The 17923-nt window shown below is 44.7% G+C and overlaps 2 protein-coding genes across 5 annotated transcripts in view; one reads left to right on the top strand and one right to left on the bottom strand.

Moving 5' to 3' along the window:
• Positions 1 to 2222: 2222 nt before the first annotated feature.
• On the bottom strand, positions 2223 to 14103 carry LOC137369141 (myb-related transcription factor, partner of profilin-like). 3 transcript variants are annotated; one of them, XR_010974883.1, is made up of 3 exons: positions 13690 to 14103; positions 6870 to 6993; positions 2223 to 6059 (listed from the first exon to the last, which is right to left on the bottom strand). XR_010974883.1 is itself a non-coding variant. In XM_068029865.1 (2 exons), the coding sequence occupies exons 1-2, from the start codon at positions 14093 to 14095 to the stop codon at positions 5374 to 5376; spliced, it is 1092 nt and encodes a 363-aa protein (XP_067885966.1). In that variant the 5' UTR covers positions 14096 to 14103; the 3' UTR covers positions 2223 to 5373. The 3 variants fall into 3 exon arrangements, 1 of the variants encoding a protein (XP_067885966.1); XR_010974882.1 differs by lacking the exon at positions 13690 to 14103 and having other exon boundaries at positions 6870 to 7434; XM_068029865.1 differs by lacking the exon at positions 6870 to 6993.
• A 405-nt stretch (positions 14104 to 14508) lies between these two features.
• The window catches only part of LOC137369139 (coiled-coil domain-containing protein 112-like), a 50862-nt gene continuing 47447 nt past the window's right edge, over positions 14509 to 17923 (top strand). For both annotated transcript variants that reach the window (XM_068029861.1, XM_068029860.1), the window contains exons 1-2: positions 14509 to 14576; positions 14669 to 14802. In XM_068029861.1, coding sequence (XP_067885962.1) covers positions 14553 to 14576; positions 14669 to 14802 — 158 coding nt within the window. In that variant the 5' untranslated portion in view covers positions 14509 to 14552. The remainder of the gene's footprint in view (positions 14577 to 14668; positions 14803 to 17923) is intronic.

Genomic DNA, 17923 nt, shown 5'->3' with positions numbered 1-17923 from the left:
TGGCACTGGCACTGCATGCCAATTCTCTCACACCCAGGACTCCACTCCAGTGCCTGAGAAATTTCAATGATCTGATCAGGGTAGGCAAGGTAATATACAGCCACTCTACCTTTTCTACTTTGGGCACCAGCACACACTTCACTCTCTAAAATTAACAGCTGCACAACTAACCCTTCACAATGCAATCTGGTTAAAGAGGTACAGACTTGGGATCTCACAGTATGGCTACCTATTTTCCCTAACAGAAATTACTAAATGCACAATCCCATAACCCCCTTTCTCCATTTGAACATGGTAATACCATCACATCTCTTATTTTAGCTCTCCAATACCACTTAGCATTCAGTCAACCAATAGCCCTCAATCAATTTACACAATCAGGAGCAGAAATCAGACATCCACAGTTGAGGCAAGCGTTAAACCAGACGTCTGTAGAATGAGGCCTGGGCAATTTTAACTTCCAATTCTTATCTGCTTGCCAATGAGCAATTGTCCGTTTGAACTGGGCAAGAAACAACAGCTGGCTGGAGGGTGGGATCAAAAAATGCCGACTAAGTACACTGTGGGGAAGGGTTTATGGGAAGATCTTGTGGAAGGGAAGAAGGGGCAGAGAAGGCTAAAACTTTCCTTGTGGAACCCAGAGGAGCAAAAGGAAAGTAAAAAAGACACACTTGCTTGGAATTCTTCTGGCCCCCAATCTCCTTCATCCTGTCTTCACATGGTGGGAAAGCCACAAAACACTAACCCATCCTGTCCACATCAGACCTGATTTCCATATTTGAAAAAGGACCTTGCCGACTTTAGGCAGATGTCCATGTTGCCTGCTAGAAGAACAGTTTAACATATAGGTCACTGGGAGATAATTTGCTCTTGTCCTAGCAGATCATGATGTTAAAGGCATATTGTGAGCACCAGGTTATTGGCTGAATACACTCACTGTGGCTTTCCTGTGAAACACCAGAGTCAACTAATGAGAGGGTTTTGCTAATTAAGAAGTAATAAGTGCTCCCTTCTGTAAGGGCACATAAAATAAACTTTAACAAAAAACAAACTTTAAAGGAAACTTAATAAATCAAATTAAATTGACATTTCCGGGGTTGATGATGCAGTCAAGTCTCTGTGGTGCCCACTGGTTGCGAAGACCTCAGGTGTACGGCGGGACACCATGTGCTCCCTCTTCAGGGACACCCAGGCACGGACACAACCACAGAAGAGTGGTATGCATTCGGGCCAAACAACACCCTCGTTTGTCCGCTACCTGCCACAAGCTTCTATCCCATTCTTAGCTAATACCTCCTTTCCTGCAGAGCAACCATAGTAATGGAGATATGCTGGTGGGGGCATGGTGGCACAGTAGGAAAGTGATGATGATGAGCAGGAGGAAAAGAAGGAACAGGAACACAAATATCTTCTTTTAAACAATGATGATATAGAAAACAAGGAAAATGATGATGTAGAGGGTGAGGCAGGAGATCAATTTGGACTATAGCCAACCCATGAGTTCCTGCACTTGATTGAATTTTTCAAGGAGGTGACTAGATGTGTTGATGCGGGTAAAACTGTTGATGTAGTCTACATGGACTTCAGTAAGGCTTTTGATAAGGTCCTGCATGGGAGATTGGTTAAGAAGATAAAAGCCTATGGGATCCAGGGCAATTTGGCAAATTGGATCCAAAATTGGCTTAGTGGCAGGAGGCAGAGGGTAATGGTTGAGGGTTGTTTTTGTGATTGGAAGCCGATGACTAGTGGTGTTCCGCACGGATCGGTGCTGGGACCCTTGCTGTTTGTAGTGTACATTAATGATTTAGACGTGAATATAGGAGGTATGATCAGTAAGTTCGCAGATGACACGAAAATTGGTGGTGTCATGGTGAGGAGGAAAGTCTTAGATTACAGGACGATATAGATGGGCTGGTAAGATGGGCAGAGCAGTGACAAATGGAATTTAATCTTGAGAAGTGTGAGGTGATGCATTTTGGGAGGACTAACAAGGCAAGGGAATATACAATGGATGATAGGACCCGAAGAAGTACAAAGGGTCACAGGGACCTTGGTGTACTTGTCCATAGATCACTGAAGGCAGCAGCACAGGCAGATAAGGTGGTTAAGAAGGCATATGGGATACTTGCCTTTATTAGCCGAGGCATAGAATATAAGAGCAGGGAGGTTATGATGGAGCTGTATAAAACGCTAGTTAGGCCACAGCTGGAGTACTGTGTACAGTTCTGGTCGCCACACTATAGGATGTGATTGCTCTGGAGAGGGTGCAGAGGAGATTCACCAGGATGTTGCCTGGGCTGGAACATTTCAGCTATGAAGAGAGACTGGATAGGCTAGGGTTGTTTTCCTTAGAGCAGAGAAGGCTGAGGGGGGACATGATTGAGGTATACAAAATTATGAGGGGCATAAATAGGATAGATAGGAAGAAACTTTTTCCTTTAGCAGAGGTGTCAATAACCAGGGGCATAGATTTAAGGTAAGGGGCAGGAGATTTAGAGGGGATTTGAGGAATTTTTTTTCACCCAGAGGGTGGTTGGAATCTGCAACACACTGCCCGAAGGGGTGGTAGAGGCAGGAACCCTCACAACTTTTAAGAAGTATTTAGATGAGAACTTGAAATGCCATAGCATACAAGGCTACGGGCCAAATGCTGCAAAGTAGGATTAGAATAGATAGGTGCTTGATGGCTGGCAGACAAGATGGGCCGAAGGGCCTGTTTCTGTGCTGTATAACTCTATGACAGACCTCCTGCCCAACTTCATCTGCCACTTGCTTTTTCAGCTTAGATAATTTCACCTGGGGGAATTAGATAATGTTGTTGAGGAAGTGACGTCAGGTGATTCACACAGAACAAGGCAGCTGGAGAAGTGGGGATTGAGTAAAGATGTGCCACCTTCCCAGTGGAGGCTCAGGTGAAGGCTGCCTATGGCTTCAGAATTTTGTGACCCAAAACTCATGTCTGGACGCTACAGCTTTCCCTTGCAGCAATATCAGGGAAGATTTGTCTTTGTTGCAGGAATAGAAGCAGCTCTGGTGATAATAGGGGAGAACTAGACAGCATTCTGTGTACCAGCTTCTAGATCATGGTGACTGCAATGCATGCTATTATCTCTCAGGGCTTTCAAAACCTGCGAGTTATTGTTTGGTCAGTCAAGATCTTCCAATTCTGGCTGCTGAATACTAAGTTCACATAAGACTGTTAATCACCAAGCTCACACTGATGCCCATTGTTTCCCGGAACATCATGTTTGAATCCCTTCAATCAAATTTCTGCACATGCCGCATACCGAAACGTTTCTTATTAAAGTCAAAATGATATGCTATGTGACTGCGACAAGTCAACTATTCCTCCTTGCCTTTCTTGACCTGTCTGCAGCCTTTGACATGGTTAACCATTGTCCAGCTTGGTGGGACTGCTCTCACCTGGTTCAATGCTTATCTATCTAACTGTAGCCAGAGTATTACCTGCAATGGCTTTTCTTATCACTCCCACAAATTTACTTCTGGTGACCCCAAGGATCTATCCTTGGCTCCCTCCTATTTCTCATCGACATGCTTCCCCTCGACATCATCCAAAAACAGCATCAGTTTTCACAAGTATGCCGATGACTCCCAGTTGTACCTCACTACCACCTATATTGTCTCCTCCACTGTTGCTAAATTATCAGACAGCTTGTCCGACATCTAGCACTGGATGACACAAATTTCCTACAATTACATGTTGGGAAGAACGAAGCCATTGTCTTTGGTCACTGCTACAAACTCTGTTCTCTAGCTACTGACCTTCATCCTTCTCCCTGACAACTCTCTGAGGCTGAACCAGACTGTTTCCAACCTTGGTGTCACAACTGACCCCAGGACAAGCTTCCAGCCACACATCCACACCTATTTCCACCTCCATAACATCACCCAACTCTGCTCATCTGCCTCAGCTCATCAGCTGCAGAAACCCTCATGCTTTTGTTACCTCTAGACTTGATTATTCAATGCACTCCTGCCAGCCTCCCATATTCGACCCTCTGTAAACTTGAGGTCATTCAAAACTTTGCTGCCCGTGTCCTTTCTCACACCAAGTCTCATTCACCCATTTCCCATGTGCTCGTTGACCAACCTTGACTCTTAGTGAAGTAACGCCTCAATTTTAAAATTCTCAAACTTGTTTTCAAATCCTTCCATGGCCTCATGCCTCACCATCTCTGTAACCTCCTTCAGCTCTACAGCTCTCCAAGATATCTCTGCTCATCGAATTCTGGCCTCGAGTGTCCCAATTTTAATAGCTCCACGATTGGTGACTGTGCCTTCAGCTGCCTAGGCCCTAAGCTCTGGAATTCCCTCCCTAAACCTCTCTGCCTTTCTATCCTCCTTTAAGATGTTCCTTAAAACCTACCTCTTTGCCCAAGCTTTTGGCCATCTGTTCGAACATTGCCTTATGTGGCTTGGGTGTGAAATATTGCTTCATAACACTCCTCTGAAGCACCTTGGGATATTTTATTATGTTAAAGGTGCTATATAAATGCAAGTTGTTGTTATTAATGTTAATGACGGTGCTTCTATTTTTTGTTAGTTTTTTTGAGGACTTGCGTATTTTAGAATTATGGACATTGTTTTATTTGAGAAAACTGAAAAGGATTCCAAGATTGTTTTTCGCTGTGGTCATTAAAAGGAACTGAGAGGTCTTGTTTGAAAATAACATTTACTGGAAGTCACTTGCCTTCAGATAAATACCCAGCAGGAGCTTTTTGACTTGGGGGAGATGTTTACGGAGAGGTGACTGGTCAAGATTTATAGGGGTCAGGAGGATTGACTCTTGAGGTATTTTGGCTTTGCTTTGGACAGTGCTGTTTTTGAAGGCAGTTGGAGAAAACCAGCTAAGAGAGGAGTCACCATCAGCACCCTCTTCCATCTGTTTGAGAACTTCCTGAGAATCAAGTATAAGAAAGAGAGAAATTGATGCTGCATTTGTTCTCAAAAGCCTGCCAGAAACCCCTGTTACCGCATTTCTCCTGGAAAGCCTGCTAAACTGATCTTCAACGCTGCCTGAAAAGAACTGTTCTGGAAAGATTCCAGTGACAGCCGTAAACTCGTATTTGGGATGCCAAAACAAAAAGGGACAACTGACATCATTCCATATCTTCTTTTTTTCTTCAAGCATTGCAAGTATTTGGCCAAACGATTCTGTTTTGTCTTTTTTTTGTAACAGAGCTCTAAAGAGAAAATCCCTATTTTTCGGTTAACCGATGCGTATGTAAAGTTGAACAACATATTGAATTCAAAAATATAACACAAAATACTTAAAAATATACATTAAAGAATTAAACAACTTCACTTGAGATATTGCAGACTATTTCAAACTTCCCCACGGCAGTGCAGTCCTCAAACTAATCGTCTTTTCTTTTCTGGGGTCCTACAGTTTCTCTTTGTTTGTGCCAAACCAAGTGTTTCAGGTTGCTGCACTCCAGAAGGTCCTGGACTTTCCAGTTGAGGGAGATGTGTGGGAGAGTGGCCCTGTAAACTTGCTGTGTGGTTTGGTTGTTCAAGCACAGACCCCATGAATCTTAGTGGCCCAAGGGATGCTTGGGAGAAATGCTGCTGCATGGACAGACGCATCTCTGAAATGTTTTGAGCCATTTCTTGGTTGTGAAGGACTAACTGCTGATTCTGCAGCACCAGGTCTCTTGTGTTCTCAACCACTCCCTTCGTTTGCTGGGCCACCTGATGGGTATGCTCAGCAACTAAGTGAGTTTCATGAGCTAACTCCCGGGTTGCCTGTATGAGGTCCTGCATGAGGGGCTGGAAACCTTCCCAAAATTCTCTCAAGAGTGCAGTCTGCTGGTTTTGAGATGCGAGCAGTTGCCTATCAAATTTGTTCATTAAACTGGCCTTGGGCGGTGGGCATGGGTCCCTGTGGGAAAGGTATGCCTCCGGTAATGAGGATGGGACATGAGGGGAGGATGAAGATTCTGAGGGCGGTGTCCAACTTCTTGCTCCATCTTCATGGCAAGTGACTTGTGTTCCCGATGGTCCAGCTTCCTCTGCAGAGGATCCTCCTTCCTCCTTTACTGGAAAAATACAATTTGAGGTTTTCTTATTAAATCACTTGAACTAAAGAACTCACAAATTAATCACACTGTTTTAGATCATTAAGTTGCTTAAAATGAGTTTTAAAAATTCAAGCTTCATCATAATTTAAGATGGAAACAAAGTTTAAATTTTATTGCTTTATAAGGGAGTTTTTTGGGAAGGCTAAATTCATTGAAAAGCATGTTGGAAAATATTTACTGTAGTCACTGTGTCAGCCATCAGGGAAACTTTCAAAGTGTTTATTTTTTAAAACCATTTAACCAGCCCTTTAATGTAATATCTATACCTTTCTGGCCTCAGTTGCAATGGCAATATGTTGAATCATTGCAATGTATTTACAAACACTGTAAATTAGCATCAAAGAAAACATCGCATAGCAACATAGTCCCTTTAAAGATTATAAAATCAGTTAATAATTACAGCTTTTTGTTGAAACCAAATTAATTTTTCAAGCATTATCTTGTTGTTTAGATGGCAATGGGTTTTTGGCTCCAGGGTTTATGAAATGTATAAGTGAACAGATATCAATCACTTTGAGCCCTAAAATAAATGTCACCTTCCAACATACATCTCTCCTTTTTCTGTTATATACATATATAAAATATAATTGTAATTATTGGCAGAAATACCTTCTAGCCACCATGGCAGCTGGTGGAATTTAAAATTCAATGAATTAAAATCTGGAATTGAAAGCTAGTCTCAGTAATGGTGCCATGAAACTATCAACTGTAGTAAAAACCCATCTGGTTCACTAAAGTCCTTTAGGGAAGGAAATCTGCTGTCCTTACCTGGTCTGGCCTACATGTGACTCCAGACCCTCAGCAATGTGGTTGACTCTTAACTGCCCTCTGAAATGGTCTAGCAAGCCACGCAGTTGTCAAGGGCAATTAGGGATGGGCAACAAATGCTGCCCTTGCCAGCGACGACCACATCCCAAGAAAGAATAAAAAAAATTCAAGGTAATCTGAATCAATTAAAGCTTTTAAAAACATAACGAGTATCAGTTCGTAGCACGCTTGCCTGTGAGTCAGATATTTGTAGGCTCAAGCACATAATCAAGGATTACATTTCAGTGAAGTATTCAGAGAGTTCTACATTAATTGAAGGCCATCTATTGCATGAGACATTATATTGAGGCCCTATCTGTCTGCTTGGGTGGACATAAATGATCCCATGGCACTACAGCAGCCAGATTATACCCTTACCCGGACAACATTCCTCTCCCAAATACATATTAGAAATAAATTAAAAGCAAAATACTGCGGATGCTGGAAATCTGAAACAAAAAGAAGAAATGCTGGATTCACTCAGCAGGTCTGGCAGCATCTGTGGAAAGAGAAGCAGAGTTAACGTTTCGGGTCAGTGACCCTTCTTCGGAACTGACAAATATTAGAAAAGTCACAGATTATAAACAAGTGAGGTGGGGGTTGGGCAAGAGATAACAAAGGAGAAGGTGCAGATTGGACCAGGCCACATAGCTGACCAAAAGGTCACGGAGCAAAGGCAAACAAGATGTTAATGGTGTGTTGAAAGACAAAGCATTAGTACAGATTAGGTGTGAATATACTGAATATTGAACATCAGCAAGTGCAAACCTGAAGAAAAACAACCTGAAAAAAACAGTGGGTGAGCAAACTGAACAAACTAAGATGAACTGAAATAAATACAAAAAAAGATTGTAAAAAATGTAAAAAGGAATGCCAAAAAAAAAGGAAGAAAAAATAACTAAAAATGAAAGTAAAGTGGGGGGCTGTCATGCTCTGAAATTATTGAACTCAATGTTCAGACCGGCAGGCTGTAGTGTGCCTAATCGGTAGATGAGATGCTGTTCCTCGAGCTTGCGTTGATGTTCACTAGAAATAAATTAGCTGTTTTTTGTTATATTTAATGTTTGTGGACGTTGCTGTATACAAATTGACCATTGTGTTTGCCCACAAAACACCAGTCTACACTTCAAAGGCAATTTATTGATTAAACATTGTACGATGACCCAAAGGAGAGATAAGGCACTACATGAATGCAAGATCGATCTTTCTTTAAGAATGAACCTGGGAAGGGAATGAATTTTCTATGTACTCCTTTTAAATTAATTTTATCCCATCTTTCTAATGCCAATGCACATTTTATTTTAGTGGAGAAGTGACAAGAAATATTTCCATTAATCTGGCACCTTAAACAGATCAAAATGCTCTACATAAATTAATTACTCATTAGAGTCCTGTGACTGTTGTTATCGAAGTAAAAGTAGCAGTTATTCTGTGCCAGCAATATCCCAACAATGAGATGAATTATGGTAATATTAATTGAATGTTGAATAAAAATGTGCTATGAGATCTTGTACATCCATCTGAACCATTATAATTGTGGTTTCACATCTCATACAAAGGCCAGCACCTCAGAGAATGCAGCAGTGTCTAATACTACACTGGAATGCCAGCTAAGATTATGCGATCAAGTCCTGGTGTGGTGCTTGAATACATAATCTCCTTACACAGAGGCAAGATGTGACTGGTAATTCTGTTTACACCAACTGTCATTATGAATGAGTTCCAAAGCATGCTGCATATCTAAACTAGTCCTAATGGGCTCAAACCTGACTCATTCAATAACACCATCTGTTATCTCATTTAAATTTGGATCCAGTTTTCCCTAAAATAAAACAATATGCTAGGTACTGATTTGGCACATTGGGTTAGTACATTGTCCTTTCATTTTCTAGGCCTAGGTATGAATCCAGCCCAGATTGATGTGCTGAAAGTTTCTCCATCCTACTAACTGTAAGGAATATATGAGAAGTGAGCTGTGAAGTCTCAATCCAAAGAGGAATTATGAAAATTCATGATCCCAGTATAGAGTATAGGAAAAACAGAACTGTGAATTTAGGTGAATGCCCAAATTCATAACATGCAGTCCTGGTCAGGACCAGCAATTTATAATTCCAATTTTAATTATAAAATTACCCTTCTAGTTGCAACAGTCACAGGTTCAAGACAAACTCCCTATGATTCAGCTCTATTTGGTAAACTCATTCAGGTGCCATTATAATGGTGAATATGGGTAGTGTGACCATTCATCTCTCTTGGCATTTCTTCGAAGACGAAGATTTTGGGACGGTTGTACTCATCGGTTGCAGGCCTGCTGGTGGCTAGTCAGGCCTATCCGTGACTGGCAGATTCTCCCACAGCAGGTGCAAATGAAGATGTAGTTGCTGCTGGGGGCAATTGGATCTATCCTTCTCCTCCTCTTCTCTTTCATGCTGGTTCTTTGCTCAGTCTCAGAGGTGTCTGTAGTCCTCTTGATGTAGCATCTCCAGGCATCATGATCTATGGCCTGTGCTTCCCACCGGCAATGGTCGATGTGGCACCCAGAGCGGGACTTCTTCAGGGAGTTCTTGAAACATTCGCGTGGGGCCCCCTGTTCCGTTTACCAGTGGTCAGCTCTCCATACAACACGATCTTGGGCAGGAGACTGTTGTCCATCTGGGCAACGTGACCCGCCCAACGCAGTTGGCTTTGCGGGAGGATGGCCTTGATGCTGGTGATGTTGGCTGTTTCCAGGGCTTCAATGTTTGTGATGCAGTCCTGCCAGCAGTTCCTGAGGATGCAACGGAGGCAGCGCTGATGGAAGTGCTCTAGAAGGCAAGCATGATGGCAGTATAGGACCCAGGACTCACCACCATACAGAAGGGTGGTGAGGACTACGGATTTGTGCACTTTGAGTTTGGTCTGTGCTCTGAGGCTGTGGTTGCTCCACACTCGTTTGTAGAGTCTGCCGAGTGCGCTGTTTGCTTTTGATAGCCTATTGACCACTTCCTTGTCTATGGTGGCATCAAACAAGATGACGCACCCCAAATAGGTAAATTACTTGATGGCATTCCCTCAATGACAATGCTTGGCAGTCTATATTCTTCTTGGGCTGCAGGCTGATGCAGGACTTCAGTTTTCTTTAAACCGATTTTTAGTCCAAAGAATTGTACCGCCTCGGAGAAACGTGTTGTTATACACTGCAGGTCTGACTGACTGTGGGCCAGGACAGCACAGTCATCGACAAAAAGAAGTTTACGGATGGGTTTTTTTAATGTCTTTGCGTGAGCCTGAAGATGCCTGAGGTTGAAAAGACCTCCATCAGTCTGGAAGCTTACGTAAACTCCATCCTTAAGGTCTTACATTGCCTGCTATAGCATCACCCTCCTTTCTATTGCTAGGTAGATCCTGGCTAGAATACCATTGAGCATTGTGCCTACCATTGCGGAAGAAAACCTACCAGAGAGCCAGTGCAGTTTCAGAGCAAACAGAGGCACCACAGCCATGGTATTTGCACTCAGACAATTACAAGAAAAATGTGGTGAGCAAAACAAAGGCCTGTACGTCACTTTCGTAGACCTCCCCAAGACATTCAACACTGTGAGCAGAAATGGACTTTGGAAAATCTTTGAAAAACTTGGATGCCCACCTAGGTTCCTTGCCATGGTGAAGCAATTTCATGTTAATCAGTACGGACATGTCAAGCACAACAGTGACCTCTTGAGTCCCTTCCGAATCTCCAAAGGCATGAAGCAGGGACGTGTGCTGGCCCTGACCTTATTCACAATCTTTTTCAGCATGATGCTTGTGACCATTCATATCCATACAGTAATGCATGCTCTTCTGAGATTAGGGTTAAGGTCTGCTGCTTGGGTAAAGGAGAGTGAGTTTTACCTTGCATTTAATCATGCTAAATTTGATCAGGCAGCACCTGAAGAACAAATAGGTGCTCAAAATGCATAAATAAGTGTTCCATTCACTGAAAACTCTGACTTTGATAAGCACACAATTACCAACAAACTAAAAGGAGAGAAGAAAAACACAATTGATTCATTTACTATGGTTCAACTCTACTGTGCCAAGGTCTCTTTATAGTTTGTCTAAGCATCCCACTGTTTTTTTCAGGTTGTTTTTCTTCAGGTTTGCACTTGCTGCTGTTCAATATTCAGTGTATTCACACCTAATCTGACGCCCTACGTCATTTTGACAATTTCCAGTTTCCTGGTCCCAACCCCCTCCTCTTCACTATGGACGTCCAATCGCTCTACACCTCCATCCCCCACCAGGATGGTTTGAGGGCTCTCCGCTTCTTCCTGGAACAGAGGCCCAACCAGTCCCCATCCACCACCACCCTCCTCCGCCTGGCTGAACTTGTTCTCATATTGAACAACTTCTCCTTCAACTCCATGCACTTCCTTCAAGTAAAAGGTGTCGCTATGGGTACCCGCATGGGTCCTAGTTATGCCTGTCTTTTTGTGGGATATGTCGAGCATTCTTTGTTCCAGTCCTACTCAGGACCCCTCCCCCAACTCTTTTTCCGGTACATTGATGACTGTATCGGTGCCGTTTCCTGCTCCCGCCCCGAACTAGAAAACTTTATCAACTTTGCTTCCAATTTCCACCCTTCCCTCACCTTTACATGGTCCATCTCTGACACTTCCCTTCCCTTCCTCGACTTCTCTGTCTCCATCTCTGGGGATAGGTTGTCTACCAATATCCATTATAAGCCCACTGACTCCCACAGCTACCTCGACTACACTTCTTCACACCCTACCTCCTGTAAGGACTCCATTCCATTCTCCCAATTTCTCCGTCTCCGACGCATCTGCTCTGATGATGCTACCTTCCATGACGGTGCTTCTGATATGACCTCCTTTTTCCTCAACCGAGGATTTCCCCCCACTGTGGTTGACAGGGCCCTCAACCGTGTCCGACCCATTCCCCGCACCTCTACCCTCACCCCTTCCCCTCCCTCCCAGAACCGTGACAGGGTTCCCCTTGTCCTCACTTTTCATCCCACCAGCCTCCATATCCAAAGGATCATCCTCCGCCATTTTCGCCACTTCCAGCGTGATGCCACTACCAGTCGCATCTTCCCCTCCCTTCCCCTGTCAGCATTCCAAAGGGATCGTTCCCTCCGCGACACCCTGGTCCACTCCTCCATTACCCCCACCAGCTCGTCCCCGTCCCAGGGCACCTTCCCCTGCAATCGCAGGAGGTGTAATACCTGCCCATTTACCTCCTCTCTCCTCACGATCCCAGGCCCCAAACACTCCTTTCAGGTGAAGCAGCGATTTACTTGTACTTCTTTCAATGTAGTATATTGTATTCGCTGCTCACAGTGTGGTCTCCTCTACATTGGGGAGACCAAGCGCAGACTGGGTGACCGCTTTGCGGAACATCTCCGCTCAGTCCGCAAGCAGGACCCTGAGCTTCCGGTTGCTTGCCATTTCAACACTCCCCCCTGCTCTCATGCTCACATCTCTGTCCTGGGATTGCTGCAGTGTTCCAGTGAACATCAACGCAAGCTCGAGGAACAGCATCTCATCTACCGATTAGGCACACTACAGCCTGCCGGACTGAACATTGAGTTCAATAATTTCAGAGCATGACAGCCCCCCATTTTACTTTCATTTTTAGTTATTTTTTCTTCCTTTTTTTTACATTCCTTTTTACATTTTTTACGATTTTTTTTGCATTTATTTCATTTCATCTTAGTTTGTTCAGTTTGCTTACCCACTGTTTTTTTCAGGTTGTTTTTCTTCAGGTTTGCACTTGCTGCTGTTCAATATTCAGTGTATTCACACCTAATCTGTACTAATGCTTTGTCTTTCAACACACCATTAACATATTGTTTGCCTTTGCTCCGTGACCTTTTGGTCAGCTATGTGGCCTGGTCCAATCTGCACCTTCTCCTTTGTTATCTCTTGCCCCACCCCCACCTCACTTGTTTATAATCTGTGACTTTTCTAATATTTGTCAGTTCCGAAGAAGGGTCACTGACCCGAAACGTTAACTTTGCTTCTCTTTCCACAGATGCTGCCAGACCTGCTGATTGATTCCAGCATTTCTTGTTTTTGTCTCTTTATAGTTTTTCTGGCTATCGAGAGCTGAAAGGGAGATATGATCGTTTTTTACATTTGTCTCTAGGGAATACCTGATGGAAACTGGTGACTTTGATTCAATGCAAATTTTAACCTGCCAGCCCAGGTGAGAGCATGGATTCTGATCCCTTATGCTTTCAGGCCAGTTGTGGTGGGAATACTTCAATTTCCAGTCCAAATGGATATATTTTCCAGTATTATTTTTGAAATCATTATTTTTTTTTAGAGATACAGCACTGAAACAGGCCCTTCGGCCCATTTGAACAGTTTGGATTCAGTCAATCTAAATCTGAACTTTGACATATACAAGTTCCAACATTGAAACGGGTCACTTGGCCCAGCTAACCCATAAATTTCTATATTCTGAGTTACCATTGATAGAAAAACTTGGACTTATATTACACCTTTCATGAGGTCAGGGCATCCCAAAGTCAATGAATTACTTTTGAAGTGTAATCACACTGTAATGTAGGAAAAGTGGCAGCAGAAAACATACACTTATTATAACTATTGCCTGGCGAGTGGGTTCATATAAAATTTACAATTAAAATATGGTAATAATAGTATTAGGAACATTCATAGAAACTAACAAATTACTTCAGATTATAATTTAATCTTGTCCTAATTTAATGACTATCAGATTCTAACAAAAATAAAAATTAGATTACATTTAGCATTGTTACAGATTAATTAATACTTACTTGCCCGCCAATATGGAAAGTCCGCAGGATCCAATCCACTCATGCAAATTATGGGCTGAGGGGGCATGATCTGATGGACCCTCCATTCCTCCAGGGTTACGTCTTCTGCTCCACAGGCTCCTACTTGAATTTGGCGTGCCTCTCTGGCTAAATGGGCGACCTCTTTGGTGCGCCGCATAAGGTCATCCCAACGTGTCTTGATGGCCTTTATGGACCTTCTGACCCGCGAGACTGTGTTGACCTTGGCAGTGATATCTTGCCATATCTTGTCACGATCTCCCTGCGACAGTCTGTGGGCACGATTGAAAAGTTGGTCTCTATGCGTGGTCACCTCTGCAACCAGCACTTCGAGCTCATCTGAGCTGAATTTGGGCAATCTCTGTCTCCTGTGCTGCTGTTCTGCCATTTTGCAAACTCCCTGCACCACGTGGCTAATTCCCAACAGAATATTCATTTGCATGTTGTCAACATGCCCACAAGTGATTTTGGCTTATTTTGCAGATTCCGCAGTCTCAACAACAATACCTTTTTTCAATTATACACAAGGGTCGTGAGTTATGGGACGTTCCGCAAATTTTCCGCAATGTGAAACTGCGTTTGCAGAAAACCAGCAGAAAATTGGCGACTGTGTGTGCAGAAAGAGAGGAAGAAGTCAGGCAAGTAAGCGGGAGTCGATTGCAATTTACAGCAGGAATTGCGCTTGCAGCTGTCTGCAGCATATTTGCTTCGCAATGCTGTTTGCTGGGTTGCGGGTTCCCTCGCTGCAGTACCAGTACCTTCCAGCGGAGGCAGTGGCCGCGAGCCGGAGCGCAAGTCTGCGCCTGCGCTTTGTCACTCCACGGCCCGGAACCTTGGTGATCAAGATGACGGCCTTGGCAACGGCAACGGTATGGAGCAATTTATTATATCGCCCGGATTCGGTGTGGATTTTCTTTCCTTACGGCCTGAGATTAAATGCGCCTCTATCTGTCTATAACAGGCTGGTTCTTGTGGTTGGAGGCCGGACTTGGTGTCGGGGGAGAAGCAGCAGCAGAAGCAGATTCGCGTCCCGAGCAGCAGGGACTCAGGCAGGAAGGCCGCCTTCAACCGGGAGCTGCGTAAACAGTGCCTCCAGTGAGTGCAACTCGCCCCTCTAACAGCGACAGTGGTGATGGCAACTGCTAAGCTTTCAGCAGACAACATGGTGAATGTGTGGCAGTATTGGGGGTGGGAGGCTCCAGAAGCCGCTGTACTAAAAAGAGGGTTTGATTCATTCAGTCACTGTTAATGCGACATACTTAGAAAGATTTACAGAAGGAGGACTTTCAGCCCGTGTCTGCTGGCTGGAAAAGAGCTATCCCGCCTCTCAGTTCTCTGGATTGAATTCCATTTGCCATTTTTCTGCCCACCGGACTAGTCCATTCATATCTTCCTGTGGTCTACAGCTTTCTTCCTCACTATCGACCACACTGTTTCATAACATCTGCAAGGTTCTTAATTATGCTGCCTACATTAAAGTCTAAATCATGTATACATATTCTTCTTTGGCCTCCTTATCTCGAGAGACAATGGGTAAGTGCGTGGAGGTGGTCAGTGGTGTGTGGAACAGCGCCTGGAGTGGCGATAAAGGCCAATTCTAGAGTGACAGACTCTTCCACAGGTGCTACAGAAAAAATTGGTTGTCGGCGCTGTTACACAGTTGGCTCTCCCCTTGCGCTTCTGTCTTTTTTTCCTGCCAACTGCTAAGTCTCTTTGACTCGCCACACTTTAGCACCGTCTTTATGGCTGCCCGCCAGCTCTGGCGATCGCTGGCAACCACGACTTGTGATCAGTGTCACAGGACTTCATGTCGCGTTTGCAGACGTCTTTAAAGCGGAGACCTGGACGGCCAGTGGGTCTGATACCAGTGACGAGCTTGCTGTACAATGTGTCTTTGGGGATCTTGCCATCTTCCATGCGGCTCACATGGCCAAGCCATCTCAAGTGCCGCTGACTCAGTAGCGTGTATAAGCTGGGGATGTTGGCCGCTCGAGGACCTCTGTGTTGGAGATACGGTCCTGCCACCTGATGCCAAGTATTCTCCGGAGGCAGCGAAGATGGAATGAATTGAGGCGTCGCTCTTGGCTGACACACGTTGTCCAGGCCTCGCTGCCATAGAGCAAGGTACTGAGAACACAGGCTTGATACACTCGGACTTTTGTGTTCCGTGTCAGTGCGCCATTTTCCCACACTCGCTTGGCCAGTCTGGACAAAGCAGTGGAAGCCTTTCCCATGTGCTTGTTGATTTCTGCATCTAGAGACAGGTTACTGGTGATAGTTGAGCCTAGGTAGGTGAACTCTTGAACCACTTCCAGAGTGTGGTCGCCGATATTTATTGATGGGGCATTTCTGACGTCTTGTCCCATGATGTTCGTTTTCTTGAGGCTGATGTTTAGGCCAAATTAGTTGCAGGCAACCGCAAACCTGTCGATGAGTCTCTGCAGACACTCTTCAGTGTGAGATGTTAAAGCAACATCGTCAGCAAAGAGGAGTTCCCTGATGAGGACTTTCTGTACTTTGGTCTTCGCTCTTAGATGGGCAAGGTTGAACAACCTGCCCCCTGATCTTGTGTGGAGGAAAATTCCTTCTTCTGAAGACTTGAACGCATGTGAGAGCAGCAGGGAGAAGAAAATCCCAAACAGTGTGGGTGCGAGAACACAACCCTGTTTCACGCCACTCAGGATAGGAAAGGGGTCTGATGAGGTGCCGCTATGCTGAATTGTGCCTTTCATATTGTCATGGAATGAGGTGATGATACTTAGCTTTGGTGGACATCCGATCTTTTCTAGTAGTCTGAAGAGACCACGTCTGCTGACGAGGTCAAAGGCTTTGGTGAGATCAATGAAAGCAACGTAGAGGGGCATCTGTTGTTCGCGGCATTTCTCCTGTATCTGACGAAGGGAGAACAGCATATCAATGGTCAATCTCTCTGCACGAAAGCCACACTGTGCCTCAGGGTAGACGCGCTCAGCCAGCTTCTGGAGCCTGTTTAAAGCGACTTGAGCAAAGACTTTCCCCACTATGCTGAGCAGGGAGATTCCACGGTAGTTGTTGCAGTCATCTTGGTCACCTTTGTTTTTATAGAGGGTGATGATATTGGCATCGCGCATGTCCTGAGGGACTGCTCCTTCGTCCCAGCACAGGCAAAGCAGTTCATGTAGTGCTGAGAGTATAGCAGGCTTGGCACTCTTGATGATTTCAGGGGTAATGCTATCCTTCCCAGGGGCTTTTCCACTGGCTAGAGAATCAATGGCATCACTGAGTTCCGATTTTGTTGGCTGTACGTCCAGCTCATCCATGACTGGTGGAGGCTGGGCTTCATTGAGGGCAGTCTCAGTGACAACATTCTCCCTGGAGTGCAGTTCTCGGTAGTGCTCAACCCAGCGGTCCATTTGCTTGCGTTGGTCAGTGATTGTGTCCCCTGATTTAGATTTGAGAAGGGGCGATCTTGATGGTTGGCCCAAAAGCTCTCTTAATGCCATCATACATTCCTCTGATGTTTCCGGTGTCTGAGGCCAGCTGAATGTGACTGCAAAGGTGTTGCCAGTAGTCATTTGCGCAGTGCCTGGCTGTTCTTTGTGCAGTGCTTCTGGCTACTTTAAGTGCTATGGATGTTAACTCGCTGGGGGCTTTCTGGTAGTTCAACAGTGCAATGCGCTTAGCGGCTATGACAGGTTCCAGCTCTTCAAAATGAGATTGAAACCAGTCTGCATTCCTCTTCGCACTTTTGCCATAGGTGGTCAAAGCTGACTCATAGATGGCATCTCTGATGTGGGCCCACTTGGTCTCAGCATCCCCTGTGGAAGTGTTTTGAAGGGCTTTTACAAGTGAATTTAGAAATTTTTGTAATAGCTGTGAATGAGAAATTCTGCACATGTTGATGCGCGGGTGGCCCTTCTGCTTGGAGTGATGCAGCTTCTTTGGTTTGAGTCTAATCTTGTTGCACACCAGGGAATGGTAGGTGTCACAGTCCGCACTGTGGAAGCTGCGTGTGATTTGAACACTGTTTAAGGAGGCTCGCCTTGTGACGATGAGGTCCAGCTGGTGCCAACGACGTGATCTTGGGTGCCTCCATGAAACCTGGTGACAGGGTTTAGTGTGAAAGAACGAGTTGGTGATGCAGAGGTTGTGATAGGTACACAACTCAAGCAGTCTCTCTCCATTCTCATTCATCCTTCCAACGCCATAGCGCCCAAGGCAGGAGGGCCATGAGTCA

This window comes from Heterodontus francisci, chromosome 4 (assembly GCF_036365525.1).
Source record: "Heterodontus francisci isolate sHetFra1 chromosome 4, sHetFra1.hap1, whole genome shotgun sequence".
Taxonomy (NCBI): domain Eukaryota; kingdom Metazoa; phylum Chordata; class Chondrichthyes; order Heterodontiformes; family Heterodontidae; genus Heterodontus; species Heterodontus francisci.
This window is presented reverse-complemented; position numbering and strand designations above follow the sequence as displayed.

Bases quoted from the DNA above. Each gene is read 5' to 3' on its own strand.
- LOC137369141 (XM_068029865.1), bottom strand. From the start codon at position 14,095: ATGGCAGAACAGCAGCACAGGAGACAGAGATTGCCCAAATTCAGCTCA. The intron at 6,060-13,689 runs GTAAGTATTAAT...GTATTTTTCCAG, and splicing joins CTTTCCATATTGGCGGGCAA to TAAAGGAGGAAGGAGGATCC.